Source organism: Seriola aureovittata, chromosome 23 (genome assembly GCF_021018895.1).
Source record: "Seriola aureovittata isolate HTS-2021-v1 ecotype China chromosome 23, ASM2101889v1, whole genome shotgun sequence".
Taxonomy (NCBI): domain Eukaryota; kingdom Metazoa; phylum Chordata; class Actinopteri; order Carangiformes; family Carangidae; genus Seriola; species Seriola aureovittata.
In genome coordinates this window covers 3,451,926-3,467,521 of record NC_079386.1, presented here as the reverse complement: position 1 = coordinate 3,467,521, position 15,596 = coordinate 3,451,926, and the positions used below count along the sequence as shown (strand labels likewise).

General features: G+C 42.0%; 1 protein-coding gene across 9 annotated transcripts in view; it reads left to right on the top strand.

The window, feature by feature from the left end:
- Positions 1-15,596, top strand: part of nrxn2b (neurexin 2b) — a 721,062-nt gene that overhangs the window by 673,487 nt on the left and 31,979 nt on the right. For 7 of the 9 annotated variants that reach the window (XM_056368788.1, XM_056368783.1, XM_056368784.1 and 4 more), the window contains one exon: positions 11,406-11,495. The exons of the other annotated variants lie outside the window; for them this stretch is intronic. In XM_056368788.1, the coding sequence (XP_056224763.1) occupies positions 11,406-11,495 (90 nt within the window). The remainder of the gene's footprint in view (positions 1-11,405; positions 11,496-15,596) is intronic. 9 annotated transcript variants of the gene reach the window in all.

Here is a 15,596-nt window from a genome sequence, read left to right as displayed (position 1 = left end):
AGCAAACATGGCCGTCACGGGTCAGGCACATTCAACGGCAAAGCAACACGTCTCCTGATGTCCCACGAAGTGATGTTTGCAGTCCCCAGGGAATGTGTGTCTGTGGGCGTTTTTGTCTGAATCTGATTCTATGTGAGAGAGTGCACACATCTGTCTACGTGCATGACACTGTGCATCGTGTGTGTGTGTGTCTGTGTGTGTATGTGTGTGTGTGAGTCTGTGCATGTATGCATTTGATGGACGGAGAGCAGACAAAAAGTGTCAGAGGAGCGTCCGGCCGGCTAATCCGGTGTGTCAGGTGTGCCCGGTGGGTCCTGCAGAAACACTTATTGGCCCACGCCACCTCCCACAATCCCAAAATGGCAGACAGGCTCAATAAAAACATCCCTGTGTCACACTGAGCACCTCAACCTGGCCACAGATAAACAGGCAGATGTTAGTGGCGGTGCCATACGGGCTATAATTGTACCATTTCACACCCAATTCCCTATTTACTGGTCATCTGATGTGACAAAGGCTGCAGAGCTAATGTGGCTAAATGTTTAATTTCCAATGCTTTATTCTCAAAAGAAGAATATTCATTTCTGTGCATTATTTTCAAATAAACACACTGTACATTAGCAGGATGAAGATTAGCTCACATTATGAAACATCAGAGTGTACTGAATTGTGGTGGTGCATTTTATTCAACTATTCATTTGTAAAAGGAAGAATGCCTCATTTAGTCTTTCAGAAGTTCCATAGTCTTGACTTAATGATTTAAAAGAATCTATAACATTAAGGCCCAATTAATAATTTAATTACAATTTTTTGTGACATCTGTGGCTCTCAGTATTCATTGCTGTTATCATGTTAAATCATCAGCAGTGGAGCAGTGTTGCTTATCCATAAAGAATCAAATACTAATAACTCAATATCTCAATAATATTAGTCATATCCTGTTTCTCTCCTTTTATCTTGGTGCGTGTCTTTATATATTTTGTTTGCATATATATACATATATGTCTACTTTTATTGGCCTATATGTATATGCATGTAGTGTATATACATTTACATTTGTTTGAGAGAATTTGTCCCTTCCATCTTATCATCCTCTTCTCTCTCTTTACAAATCACCACATTTTAACTCTTTTTCTGATAATGATAATTCGCCACAGTAAATTATAACATTACGGCAATAACGGGGCTTCTGGAAAAATCAATCCATTTCCTTGAGTTTATACCACACTTGGCATTTGGACTTTGCGTTGCAGTGCTCCCTGAGCTTTGGAAAATCATTTCACATTTTACAGCCGTAGTTACAGTGTCACCATCGCAGCGTATTGGCTGTGATTACCATATTTTGATGTCTCATAACTGTGTCATTATGACCAATGAGAGCAGACACTGCCGTCTTTCTTCCACACGTACTCTTCCTCACTTGCCAGTATGTACAGACGGGAAATCTACTATAAAACTGTCACATTGCTTTAGTTTCTGACAGGGCTGCAGTGGAGCAAAATTAGAAAGAGGATGCGGTGCTGGAGGGGAGGTAATGCACGGATGAAGAGTTGATGGCAGGGGAGATCGAGGGGACGGAAAGCAATAGTACTCTACAGCACGTGCTTTGCTGAAAAATGACGGAGTGATGGAGAAGAGAAATGAGAAGAGGGAGAGACAGCGAAAAGAGGAGGTTGGGTGGAGAAAAAAAGAGAGACGAGATCCAGTATGAATGCTGGAAGCTAACTGCTGTCACTGCCGCGGTGGATGAGGCTTTGCATTTTACTGAGAAATAAGCACCCCGCAAAGTGGATTGCATCACAGCAGGGAAGATTACATATAGCTTGTACAGTATGACACAGCACGTGCACAATCCTCACATGCAAGCGCACGCACACATTTCGTAACATCAGACACAAGCCAGGAATAATTTCATAACAAACACACACATTACTCGCTGCTTGAAATGCACTCAGACATGACAATGTTCATTTTGAGTCGACCAACATGCCACTTCATACTGATCGTAAATCAAATACAGCAAAAGAAGGTGTACAAAGAGAGAGCGCTGTTGTCATTCCCTGTTTTCATTCTCTGAGGCATTTAGAGAATCCATTCGGTGTGAAGGCTGACCATTAGATTGAGAGAAAAGGGAAGAGAGATGTGAATTCACAGAGGAAGAGAGAGAGAGAGAGAGCTTTGTGCCAGCAAAGACAGCTCCAGCTCTTCCGAGCGAGCTGTTAAGATGTTCTTACTCCTCGGATAAATGGTCTAAGAAAAGGGGTCAACAAAGCTCTTGGCTGTGCCTTTTCCTTCCTCCTACCCCTTTTTACCATTGCCTTTATGTCTCCAGTGTTTTTAGATATCCATATTTGTCTTTGTGACCTCCACACAGAGAGACAGAAAGCCAACCGTGAATAAGCAGGGAAAATAAAGAGACAGTGTGAGGAGGGGAGGTTGAGGCAGTCCAGAAGATCTGCCTTTGTCTTCCCTTTGGTTAAAACAATATGAAAGCACTCAGCTGAGCCATTTAAAATGCTAAAAGTAGGGGAGAGCAACAGGACTAGGACAGGAAAGGGTTGCACTTTGTGCAAGAGAACACAGTCAGACAAATGACTGGAGGCATATGGACTTTAGCTGAGCGTGGACCAGGTTTTACCTCACTAGCTCAAGGAGTATCAAAGCAGCCCTGTGTGACTGTGATGGTCTACTGAGCAGATGATAGATGAGTGTAGCCTCATGTCCATCTTTACTATTACTTTATAAGGGAAAAACACCTCTATGTACTATAAGATAAGCTTACAGTACAAGCTGGGTACATATATTTGTTAGCTTGTAATTCTCTTTGTCATTAAAGCTCCATATTTTACACCTTTCCTGTGTTCTATTTGAGGTGTTGATCCATGAGAAGATCTATTTGTGATTTTAAGAACCGAAAACCATCTCAATCTAGTTTTACATCTCCTCTCTCAGGCTTCTCTCTGGAGCTGTAGTAGCAACAGGTTGGTGAGCCAGTCAGAAGAGGAGGCTCTGAGCCTGTCTTCTGATTGGCTCACTGTTTTCTGAATGATAGGGTAAAAATATAGCAGATTTCATGTAAACACTAAGAGAAACCAAATCCTGCGAGGTTGGATGGTGGGTCGAGGTGGGTGGGGCTTGGGGCATGGCTGAGAGCAGTGACTGCTTTGTTCTGACATCACAAAGTTACAGAAGTCCTGACAGCTGGTTTTAAGGCTCAGTGTCTGAATACAGGATTGGTGCATTTCTCTGTGGACTGAGCACTTTGATACGTTCACAGTATTAATATAGAACCTAGACCTGCTTTATAATCAAAAAATACAGGGAAATCTCATTTTATACAATATGGGACCTTTAATGGCTCTTAGAGTAATTACAGTTTGCTCTCTTGCAGCAGCACCAGGCAGTATTGTTTTAACAAAAACAATTAATCAATTGTCAAAATAGTTTTTATAAACATTATTCTTCTGCAGACTAACATGTGAATCAGATAACTGTATCGGCTTTGTACTGAACATTAGAACCTTCATCTCTTGAATGCACATTTTTGAATGCAGGCCGTACTGCTGCTCTTACTAAAGAAATGGATTTGCTAGTACTCTTAGGCCATTGATCTAATATGATGCATGATTGACATATGTCACAGTTTGGAGCTTTATTTTTACTCGATTCAGCAATTAGAGCTGAAACATTCAGAAAGTGTTCATTGAAGTCAGCCAGCATAGTTACTTGTCACTGATGACAGCTCCACCTCATTTTGTGGGTTCTTATTGGGCCTCTGGTGCTCTGCGACTCCCTCTGATTGGATCTTGCACAGTTGGAAGGTATCTCCAATAATTGGCCTGTGGCTATGGGATGATGGAGAGAGAGAGAGAGAGGAATAGTGAAGAAAGCAATGATGAGGAGAGAGATAGAGAGAGAGAGGGAGGGAGACACAGCTAAGCAGTGCAGAGCAGAGCAGGAGAGGGAAAAGATTGCCTTGGGTAATTAGAGAAGTGACAACTTTGATTTCCACATGAGTGGGGCGGGTTCTTTCTCTCGCTCACTCCGGCAGCCTCCCTCGCACAAATCCACCATGGCCTGAGATGAAAGGTGGCGAGGATCCTGTGGTGAGGAATCCTGTCGAACTGAGAGGAGAGAAGGGAAAGGAATGAAACCGAGCTGCTGGATTGATAAGTGCTGCACAAGATGAAAGATGAGTTAGAGAGATGAGTAGTTAAAACAGTAAGATATCATCCGTTTCAAATGCATGCCAACACGAGCAGTGGGCGATGTATTTACATTGAACAAAGGGAAGTGGTGGGTAGGTAAATCGCTTTCTTTTCCTGTGCGCTTTACATCAAGAAACGACTTCTCTGCACTCACCCAAGAGTTAGGAGAGGAAAAAAAATATGCTGCGAAATGTCATATTATCATGTAAAGTTTTTCCCTTTGTGAGCTGCTTAAAGTTTCTGCTTTAAGTGCCCTAAGATTATTTCAACATTCTGCTAAGAATTTCTTATAATTGTGTAATTTTTCATGATTTTAGTGCAGAATTCTTTCTTGCTCTGTCATAACAGACAAAAACGACTTCTGCAGAGCGTAGGGTTACAGTACATGGGACAGTGGTTTCCTCTCCCCGTCTGCTCTCAAAAACACCCAGTGGATATGAGAGCAATCCATCTAAAGTTACCTAATGAAAAACAGAACGAGGCTAGCCTGACAGAGAGAGGTTTCTGTGAGAGGGAGGGAGAGCAGGATGGCCGGTGGCCAATCGTCTCCAATGTAATCTCCATTCTCGTGGATGGATTTCCGATGTGGGTGTCCTGTACAAGGGCATCTGGCTGCCTGCAGAGCTACATGATATACAGTTGGCACCTTGGACCGTCTCCACACACACACACACACACACATGCACACACACTTGCATGTAGTCACACATGCACTGATACGGAAGGAGACAAAAAGCGAGACGGAGCAGTGTCTGATTCATATGTTGGATTATACGTTACTCTCCCAGACAGACATAGACAGAGACAGTCTACACTCCCAGCATGCCGCACAGGTCTCCCGCCCATCCTCCACCTCGCTTTGTGTCTCCCAGAGGTGCCAGTCAATCAGCGTGTCCTTGCCCTGCCCCTAGCACAGCAGCTGTGATACCTACCCCGAACGGTTCCCATCATGGCTGTTAATCCAGCCGCTGCTCCAGGCGCCGCACACAAGGCGCAAGAGAAAGAAAGACAGGTTCCTGGCTTCCAGAGTGGAGAGAGTGTTTCATGGTGGACGGTGTGAGCCTCAGGGGCTCCAGAACCGCAGGCGTGTTGGGTGGGCAAACATACATGACTGGTGTAGGTAAGAGTGGACCAGCCTCTGACCTTCACACGTACACAGTCTGATGGCTCGTCTACGGGTTCAAATAAGGGTCAAAAAGGTTTTGAACTTGTTAAGCAACTCTCACAAATAGTTCCAAAGTTTGTAGTTTTTGAGTCAACCTGTAAAATAAGTTCAAGTCTGTACATTTGTAGAAAAGATTTGTCTCTGTGGAGAAAAAAAGAGAGACAGTGTGAATAAAATCAGCGGTGAGGTTACATAACTCTTTATTGTGAAAGAAGAAGTGCTTTATGCACAGATACAAAGCAAAGTTCCCACTCTGTGCGTAACACTAAATGTAAAGAACAAATTTATGACTCTGTCTTTACACCCGAGTCTGATTGGATAATGTCAGTCCAATTCACAAAGCAGAGTCGAGTCGAGTCGAGTCTCAGGCTCTTTTGTGACCCAGGTGGGTTTGCATACATACACATGACTGCGCCATCATGTGCACCGCACCACCATCCATCTGCTACACCTTTCCGGACCTGTGGCGGGAGGTGAAGGCAACGCAACAACCCCCCCTCTGATTAGACTCTGCTTTGTGACTGAATCGTCATTGTCCATTCAGATTCAGGTATAAAAACAGCATTCTTACTTGTAACCTTCACACACGGTGCGGGGGGGGGGGGGGGGGGGGGGGTAGACGCAGTTTTCTGCTTTGTATCTGTGCACACATGTTCACAAAAGCATTTCTTTTCACAGTGCCTCCGTGCAACCTCACCGTTGATAGTTTTTATTCACAGTATTCACTTTTTTTTCCAAATACAAGTCTTTTCTATACACATACAAACTTGAATTTCTGCAGATTTGCTTTGCAATCATTTGTAAACGTCACTTTCCAAGCTTAGAACTCTTTGACCCCAATTTGAGCCCATACTTGTAGCTCATTTAGGATAAGCTGTTTATTTGCACCATAATTAGAATACACAAGCTTTTTTTTTTTCCATATGTCCACCAATTATACAGTATGGCTTGTGAATAAGAATAAGAATCACAGCTGTAATAGATCATTAACACAATACTCATATAATGTCTCCTTACAGTTTGCCACTTGAACACCCACAAGCCTTAGAAAGACACAGTTCTGAAATGTGAGTGATTTATTAAAGGCTTGGGGTCACGTTTTCAGCAAATAACTGGCTTGTGACTGCTGGAACATTAACTATATAAAGCATGAATCAACACTTAAAGGGATAATGCTGTATTATCTTATTATGCCATATTTCTAAATGCATCACAATCCAGGACAGAGTCAGTGTAAGAGTTTACTCATATTATTGTAAATGAGCTGTGATATTTACATGGAACTGCTCATAATCAGAATACTACAGAAGCATGAAACACAGTAGCATATCACTTACTTAAAGTTGGGGGCGGCGGCTTGTGAGGCATAGAATTAACTGTATCCTCCATTTCCCAAAATGCAACGAAATGCACATCTGGTAAGAACCCATTACTTTCCAGCTTCAGTAGAAGCCTGTGTTAAGCCTGGAGTTTTTTTTTTGTTTGTTTAAAGCTCAAGCTGAGATAACCCTGATGACATCACTGTGACATCATCCAGGTTGTCCTCTCAGACTTGACAAAGCTCCTCCACAGCAGCGGAAGAAATAACACTACTATAGTCATAAGCTGAGCGTTTTTCTCCACATGATTAATGAATGGGTTTTGACATGTAAAATCAGTGGAGTGCACCTTTAAGGGAACATTAGTCTTTCTGTAAACCAACCGTAGCCACTGGTGTCCATAAATCATGATAGGTTATTAAAGAAAAAGTATATTCTTCAACAGCTTAGAAGCACTGTTTGATTTACTGGTTTATTTTTCTCTCTCTTGTATATCAGATTTCCTTGAGCGCCAGGTACGATAGCATTGTTTCACCGTCTTTCATATCAAGCAAAGGGAATTGTCTCGGGAGCGGAGCGAGTGTGATAATGGTAGTGAGGGAGAAGAGAAGGGCCCAGCTGTTTAATCGGTCCCCTCCCCTATTCTCATGCAGAGCAGACTTCAGCTGGTGGGGAGAAGAGTGAGAAGGGAAAAGTTTCACTGGTTCACTCAGAATGACTTATTTCTCCAAGGATCCCAGCGCAAACAGAAGCAAACAAACAAGCAGGACACAGAGGAATTTCCATTTTCTGACACTGCGGTGTAGATGATGCAAAAACCTGTCCGACAGAACTTTGTGGCATTTTTTCTTGTATCTCTTCATGCATTTTTGTTCAACTGAAACTCACAATCTCATATTGTTCTCCGTGGTTTCCATCGCTCCCCCGGTTTTCTTTACCTCGTCTGTCTTTTTTGTTTCGTGCAGATACACAAAACCATTGTCTGTTGATTCCTCAGTCAGTTTTTTATTGTTCATGAGGATGTTGTCAGTCAGCCTGGTTTGCCCAAGTGAAAGAATTCACACACATTTGCATACTGTACACACACTTCTTCTTCTTAGCATTTATTACTTTCCCCACTAAGCACTTAGTAAGACTCTGTGTACGTGTGAAGTAATGGATGGCAAAGCCCTCGTTGCAATGTACTGCATTTAATCTCCTCGCACTAAACTCTCTGTGTTACCAGGCAGGGAAGAAGGATGGAGGGATAAAATGGAGCGACGGTAAACAAAACAAAAGGAGGGAATTAAGGGAAGAAGTGAGAGGAATGTGGGAAGAGGGAAGGAAGAAGAAAGAACTGACAACAAAGAACAGAAAGGGAAAAGAAGGAACAAAGACACTGAAGGGAAACGGACAAATATAAGGGGAAATTTTAGAAGAAGGGAGGGGGAGGGAAATAGGACATAGTGGATGGAGGGAGGAAGGAGTAGAGGCTAAAAAAGAAATAATGGAAAATGGATTTTGGCAGGAGGGTAAGAGAAAGGACAGAATGAAGCATGGATGAATGATTGTTTCAGAACAACGGAAGGACAAGCAGAGAGGAAGAGTGGTTAGAGGGAAAGAGGCAGACAAGGAGGAATGAATAAGTGAGTAAGACAAGGAAAAGGGATTAATGAAAGAGCGATAGCAGCAAGAGAGGAAGGAAAGATTCCATAGAGGAGGCACAGAGGAAGAGGGAGAGTGGAACCATTTTAGAAGTAAATTGAGTGCAGTGAATAACAGCTGCCACTAGAGGGAGAACCGCATCCCTCCAGTTCAAACTCATTACCAAACATTAATTGGATGATAAAATGGATCCTTCACAGGATTAAGTCAGTGGAAGTGGCTGCCTCAGTGTGATTCAGACACGAAAGTTAGAAGAGGGAGGAGATTTAGACGGGATTTGTGGACGAGATAGCAGATGCAGCAGTAGGAGGAGAACAACGACACACAGGATTGATTCATCTCACTAAGGACCACCGCCTCCCACTATTTTCCATTCCCTCTGCTATTATTTTGATCGCCTTTTCTCAACAGCCCCCCCACCACCACCACCACCACCACCACCCCACCCAGTTTCTGTTCTTTTTTTCCATCGTTCCCTCTCCTCTCTGTGCTACCTGCCTCTGCCTCTCTAATTCAGTGATTGCTGCAGACTGCCCATGCCGTCTCTGAAATTGTGTATGTGCGCTGCACTGTAATTTGCTGCCCTGCCTTTCCAGGCAGCAGAGTAGCATCTAGCTAATCTTAAGTGCAATGTGAACGCATGCATGTAATTAGTCACATTTAGATGCTGCAATTCAGTTTCATTTCTCTTCATTTAGAGCAGTCTGCTGCCATTACCAGTATGAATATCTGCCATCACACATAAAGCACAATATGAAAATGTGATTCCGCCTCTGACATGTGGGTTTCAAGTCACACAAAAAACTACAGGAAAAATAAAAATTTATAATAATAATACTAATAGCTTCACTATTCCACAACTGGATTTTTTAGCCCCCCTATTGGGATAATTGAGGCATTATTGCAGGTAATAAAAAGCAGCATTGCTGGCAATTATATATTATCCAAAAGATTAAAACATCCAATAACAAATTAACTGCTTCATTTCCTATCTGCCGCTTTCTGAGTCAGCTCTCGCCCAGATGAACAGAGAGCTTCAGAAGCAGCATATGAATGACACTGAGTCATATGTTACATTGCAACCGCATAGTCTTCCAGGTTCAACCTGCTGGCCCTCTGTACGCTTCTCCATCCATCCGCCTCCTCCCATTCATCCCTGCCTTCTTCCTTCTCTCTGCTTTTCCTTCCCTGTTCAGTTCTCATTTCTCTTTTTCACTGTGGCTCTCTTTCCCCATGCACAAACAACCGTGCATGTCCATGTACAGTATGCACACGCACACGCGCCTCCTCAGCCTATGTGAGCCATTATTGCGCAGGCAGGCGTGGGTAGAGAGACCCCTGGGGAGTGGAAGTAGGTACTGCAGAAAGGAGAGGTGGTCTATTTTAGATCACTGCAGCAGCACAAAGCAGTGGGGGGAGCGAAATCAAAGTATACTAGTTAGGATGCAGGATTTCACTTCAGAGCTCCCCTGTTTGCTCTCACAGCCTCTAACTTGTCTCTCTGCAGATAATTTCTGCAGCAATTGTCAAGCCCATCAACATTTCATGTCGCAAAACCACTAAAACAGACTGAAAGTCGGGCTGAGACTTTTAAGATAATGTTCACTGGTGATTTTACTGTGAAATCACAGCTATAGTTCATTATGGAAACGTCTGCTTTACCACAGTTGTGTGCGTGGCTCACTTTGGATCACAGTTATAACCAAGCCACAAAACAGTGGGAACTCTCATAAGGAGATTGATTTTTTTCTGAGTGCTATGGTGCTTGGGGCAGAAGGGGGTAATTAAGAATACTTGATGGCATTCAGTAACATAAACTACTTGATGTGACCACACCCTTAGAGTGGAATTCTAGTGCAAGTAATACATTTTTGATTTAATTTCTCATTCATTATATATATTCCCCATAAATTATAATGATAAAAATATATTCTCCATTTTCTGGGAACCCCCCAGAACTTAGTCCTACCTCAAGGATGCCTGGGGATTCCCTGACCCCTTTTTTTTTCTTTTTTTTTGAATCACTGTGCCAGCATAGCTGTCTGATTTTTAGCCTATAATAGTAAAGACAATAACTCCTAATTGAGCCTGCGACATTGCCGCCACACTAGACCTCATCAAAGCCCCCAGCCTGGCCACCATCAGCCCTCATCTCCCCTGATTCCAGCTCCATCTCTATTGACGGTGCTGGAGATGTGCGCCACATGACCCCGAGATTGACGAAAGTGAAGCGAGGGATAATAAGTTTGCACAGCGGCCATGGAACGTCTTTGACACGCTGATGAAGTGATGCTAATTGCCAAGTGCCACTGAGAAGTGCTCAATTAATGCATGGGTGAGCGGGGGTGGGGGGAGGGGAAGGGAGTCAGAGAAAAGCAGAGTGCTGACAGTTTCACTAAATCCTTCTCACTTTAGGTGAATTAGAAAAGTGAGAGTCAAAGAGAAGTGATGCTCCACGGGCAGAATGCCATCCTGTTGTCAGATTTGGGAGGTGGTGATTTGCTAATCACTGACTCTTTGTGTGTGAGGGGAACTAAAATACGTCTGCCTTGAAACAACCATGACAATGTGTTTTGATACTGTGTGATTATCTGATGGTCATGTGAAATAACAATGCTTTATTGCTGACACTGTTTTTTTCTGTTTGATTCATTTACAGTGTAGTAATTCTGTTGTTCGATGACTGCTGGTTCTGTCTGTGATTCTAGCCTAATTTGCTTCATTACTGTTAATGGATTTCTAAAGTGTATTGACTTTGCAGATATCTATCCTAAGTTAGCACTTCTACAAATGTAATCATACTATATCTAAATAATTCATAAATCTGTTTAACTTGTTAGTACATTTAAAAATCATTTAAACTCAAGGTAACTAGAAGATTGTTAACTTGTCTAACCAAACAAACCAGCCCAAAAACACATCCTCAAGTTCTTCCTGTCCTAACTAAAGCTGATTTAAAGTACATAACTTGCTAAACATTTGCTATGTTGCCCTTCTAACCTCTAACCTTTCAACTTCCAGATTTTTTTTGTAACGTCTCTTAATTTGTCTTCTCCAAATTTCTTAAAGGGAACTTTGATAATGAGCGCCTGGCTATTGCTAGACAAAGAATCCCATACCGACTCGGTCGGGTAGTTGACGAGTGGCTACTCGACAAAGGTAATAAAATCCATTTAACTCCACTAATGATCTAACCACCTAACCTACCGTTAACCTCCACTCTGGAGGAGGTGCAGCAACAAGGGTGAATGTGATTTGGCTCTTTAATAGAACTGTAGGTCCCCTATAATCCACCATAAATTTAACATGCCTTATAATGATTGGCTGATACATTAAAACTCATTCATTTCAATTACTCTCAATTGGTATCTGAAAACCAAGATTTGTTATTTTCTATCATATACTTTCTATACTTTTATAAACTCGCCAGTTGAAGCTATTCACTGTGCTATAATTGGCCTTCAAAAAAAAGAATTACAGCATGGTGTTCAGTAATAATCATTCTCTAGCATTGGTGTATAGATACCCAGGGGACCATATCCAAAGCACCTTAAACTGGGGCTGCATCTCTTCAGAGAATTAACCCCCAAATAACCCGACATAACCCCCTAATAACCTGACCACATGTAAATAGCCTATTGATTCCATTTGCTTCTTTCCTGTGTCTTTTGTTGGCTGAATGTGAAGTTGCATTGATTATATTTAATCATTCATGAAAGCAAAGAAGAAAAAAGAAAAGAAACATGATTTTATTAAGAAACAAGAATCCCTCCATGAAAGTCACTAAAAGTTAAAGGGACTGTGGAAGTGTTTGTTCAGTAATCAGTCTGCATTCATTGCAGCGTGTGGGCACAATTTTCCGCCCTAACATCATGCATAACTAGTGCCGGAAAGGTCAAATGTGGTCCCGTCAAAGTGATGACTCTTTAACCCTTTGAGTGCTGAATGTCCCAACCCCTTTGTCTTTGTCATGTGCCGTGTGTTTGTGCTGCTGAAGGTGGTTGATTCTTAAAAAAAGAAAAAAAAAAAGAAAGAAAGAACGAAAGAAAGAAAGAAGGAAGGAAAGAAAGAAAGAAAGAAAGAAAGAAAAATAAATAAGAAAGAGATGAATTTTAGAATAACAGCTGCAGCAAAAGCATCGCAGACATTTATGTCTCATCGCAATGGTAGTTAATGATGGAGAAAGATGGTAAAATTTTGCAGAATAAAAGCAAAAATATGAGGATGTCAATCTATACAAATGATTGGTTTTGATGTAGATTATCAGAACGTCCAAAACTCTTGAGATTTTACAGTAAGGACTTGTTTGCAGAGAGATTGATTATAATGAATTAAGAGTTTCAAGCATTTACCAGTTAGCTTTAGAGGTTCCCCTAAATCTGCATTGTGAATGAATACTGAACAAATTCAGAGGATTCAGAAGATAAAATGAAGTATTCATGTGACAGACAAACAAGATAAATTAAGCACATATTTATTTGATGCAAACAAAACAATCCTTGCATTCGTCTGCAGCTGCTACCAACTGACTTCCCTGCTCCCTGTGTTGAGAAGTGCTCTTCTGCTCAGGGTAGTCAGGACACAAATCAGAATTAAAAAGGCTAGAGAGATGAAAGTTGAATGAAAAACCAGATCAATAAAAAATGACTTACCCACTTACGAAATAATTTGTGCATGCGATGAAACTCTAAAGAGAATGAGCTTGAAACTGAATGTATTATTCTCTTTCTTCTATAGTCTGAAATGAGTCTGCATCCAGTCGTTTAGGCGAGAGCGTTGGGAGAAAGTAGAAAGATGAAATAAACAAATAATTTCCATCAAAACTCAAGTGAGGGCTTTGATCAGGGCACGTGTTCAGAAGAATGTGCAGGGTCGCTTATTTGTTAATTTGATTAGATTCTTTTTTTTTTTTTTTTAAAGAAAAAAAAAAAAGGTCATACACACGTCATGGACTGAAGAGGCAAAGTGATTTTTCTGAGATGACAATAAGGACGTATTAGCCTAGATAAAGAGGGGGATTAGCGGACATATCAGAGCTCAAAGGGTTAAAGCTGTTTGTTCCTTTGATAAGGAAGCAGCTAGAGCCTAAAGCTAAGAACCTTCTAAGCAGAATCTAACCACCTAACAGCAAATCAAACTCCACCCCCACTAACTGCTGAGGGCTGCTCTCATCACTCCCCGTCTCCACCGCTGGACCTAAACTGAAACCATTGGGTACATCTTCCAGCTTTGCCCATTGCTGGTGACAAATTCAGAGAGCCCTCAGTTATAACCTTGTTATAAATGATGTTTTAACGTTTGAATGCAATTGGACCTGGATGTCAGTATTTGGAAGAACTTGGACAGGTTGCGGCGGTCGCTCGGGACAAAAACTAAATAAAAAGCTAAATAAATTCTAACTTCTACTAAAAGGAAAAAAAAACTCCATGTGGCAGCTCCTACCCCTTGTTTTCCACTTCCGTGTAATGCAAAACTCAGAGGGTTAAAACAGCAAATAACTGAACACCAAATTCAAAAATGATGCACCTGCTCTGGATCATTTTAACAAGGTCCCTTTAACATTTATTGTTTTCACCACTCAGGAAATGGAAAATGTTTGGAATGTATTGTTGTTATGTAATGTGGTGTTTGCTATTCTGGGTGAATGGTGTGTGAACATTTGAATGAGTGACAATCTGTTGTGTGGTAGACAGTCTGGATCATCCCTCATGTAATAGATGCGTACTAATGGTCCCGGCTGTGTTACCAATATGGGGTTTTTGGTGTCTAACAATGACTGTATATAAAGATGGACAACATGACAGTTCCCCAAAAAGCGAAGCCAAAACATCTTGATTGCCCCCCGGGTGGGAGGCTGCAGTGCAGGTCATAAACCTCACCCCTTCCGTGTTAGTGGATGGGACATGGGCCAAACTAAAAAATAGTCAAATTTTCTGTCATTTTAGGTATTTAATCATGCTGATGTTTGTTATAGTGTTGATTTTTCTGACAAGCTTGGTATTAATTAGTTATTTGATGCAATAAAACAAGAGTGTGAGGTCATTAGTGACAGCCGTGACTGACTGGGTGAGGCAGATATATGGCTCCAAATCACCAAGGTAAGATGGCAGCACCCATATGTGGGATATTTTGGCTTCATTTTTGTGCAGTGGGAGTGGAGACATTTGGTCTATCTTTATATACAATCACTGGTCTCTAATCTTTGGTGATTTTATTGCATCAATGCCTTAAAGGGTCTTTACGGGCTCTTGACCAGCCCACACAAAACAATCAGCCCCATGGGTCTCCTCTCTCCTCAAGTCCTTTCAATGTTTCATCAGTTCTGCAAAACTCATGGTAAACCTCCACATCTGTCAGATCTCATCCATTAATCTCAAGACTCCTGCACAATTATGTTCATTTGTGGACAGAAGTAAAATAAGAACACTAATTGCTTACAATCATACCAGGATGCAATGGAAGTCAGTGGAGCCAGCAGTGTCCCAAAGGAGAGCTTCACTGTGTCACTACGTCTTATTCTGAAGCCCTTATCCCATCTCCCCTACTGTGTATGAGGCAGATCAGAGTGATCATCTCTGGCCATCTTTGTGCCTGCTGACTAAATCCAAAATGGCAGCCATTACAGGGACCCAATGGAGAGGAAGAATTAGAGTCCCAAAAGTTTTCAACAGCTCTATCTGAGCCTAAACTTCCTCCAATACGTCTCCTTTTCCTCGCATCTTTCTTCCTCCTCGTGATGGATCTGTCATCCTGTGTTTTCGCCGAAAACTTGGCAACCGTTCGCCTACATCAGTCTTTTTCTTTAGAAACAATGATAATGTGTTGCAGCTTCTGACATATCGGGGAGCTCCACTAGAAAATAAAAATTACAAAAACCCAGCAGGAATCAGTTTCCTTTAGTTGTTCCTGTTAGCAGATGAGCAAGGAGGCATATTAAGCTCCCTGCAGAATTGGGAGCTTCACAGCTTCTTCTAGCAAGGAGTCTATCACTGTGGACACCCCCCCCCCCCCCCCCAACAGCAGGATAATCAAGCTCTGAGTTGAGTGACATGAGTTGCAGGGAAGGAGGAGAAAGGAGGGATACTAGGACAACAGGTCTCTGTCACCTAAAATGCAAGTTGAAGAACCAGGTTTAATGTGCAGTGTTTAATGGCCTGGCGTAAGTTCTCCCCATTCCCTAATCGAAAGCAATCAAATTCTCTCACTTGGTGTGGGGCCAGAGCCCAAATCAACATCTCCAGGCCAGGCATTGGTCCAGAC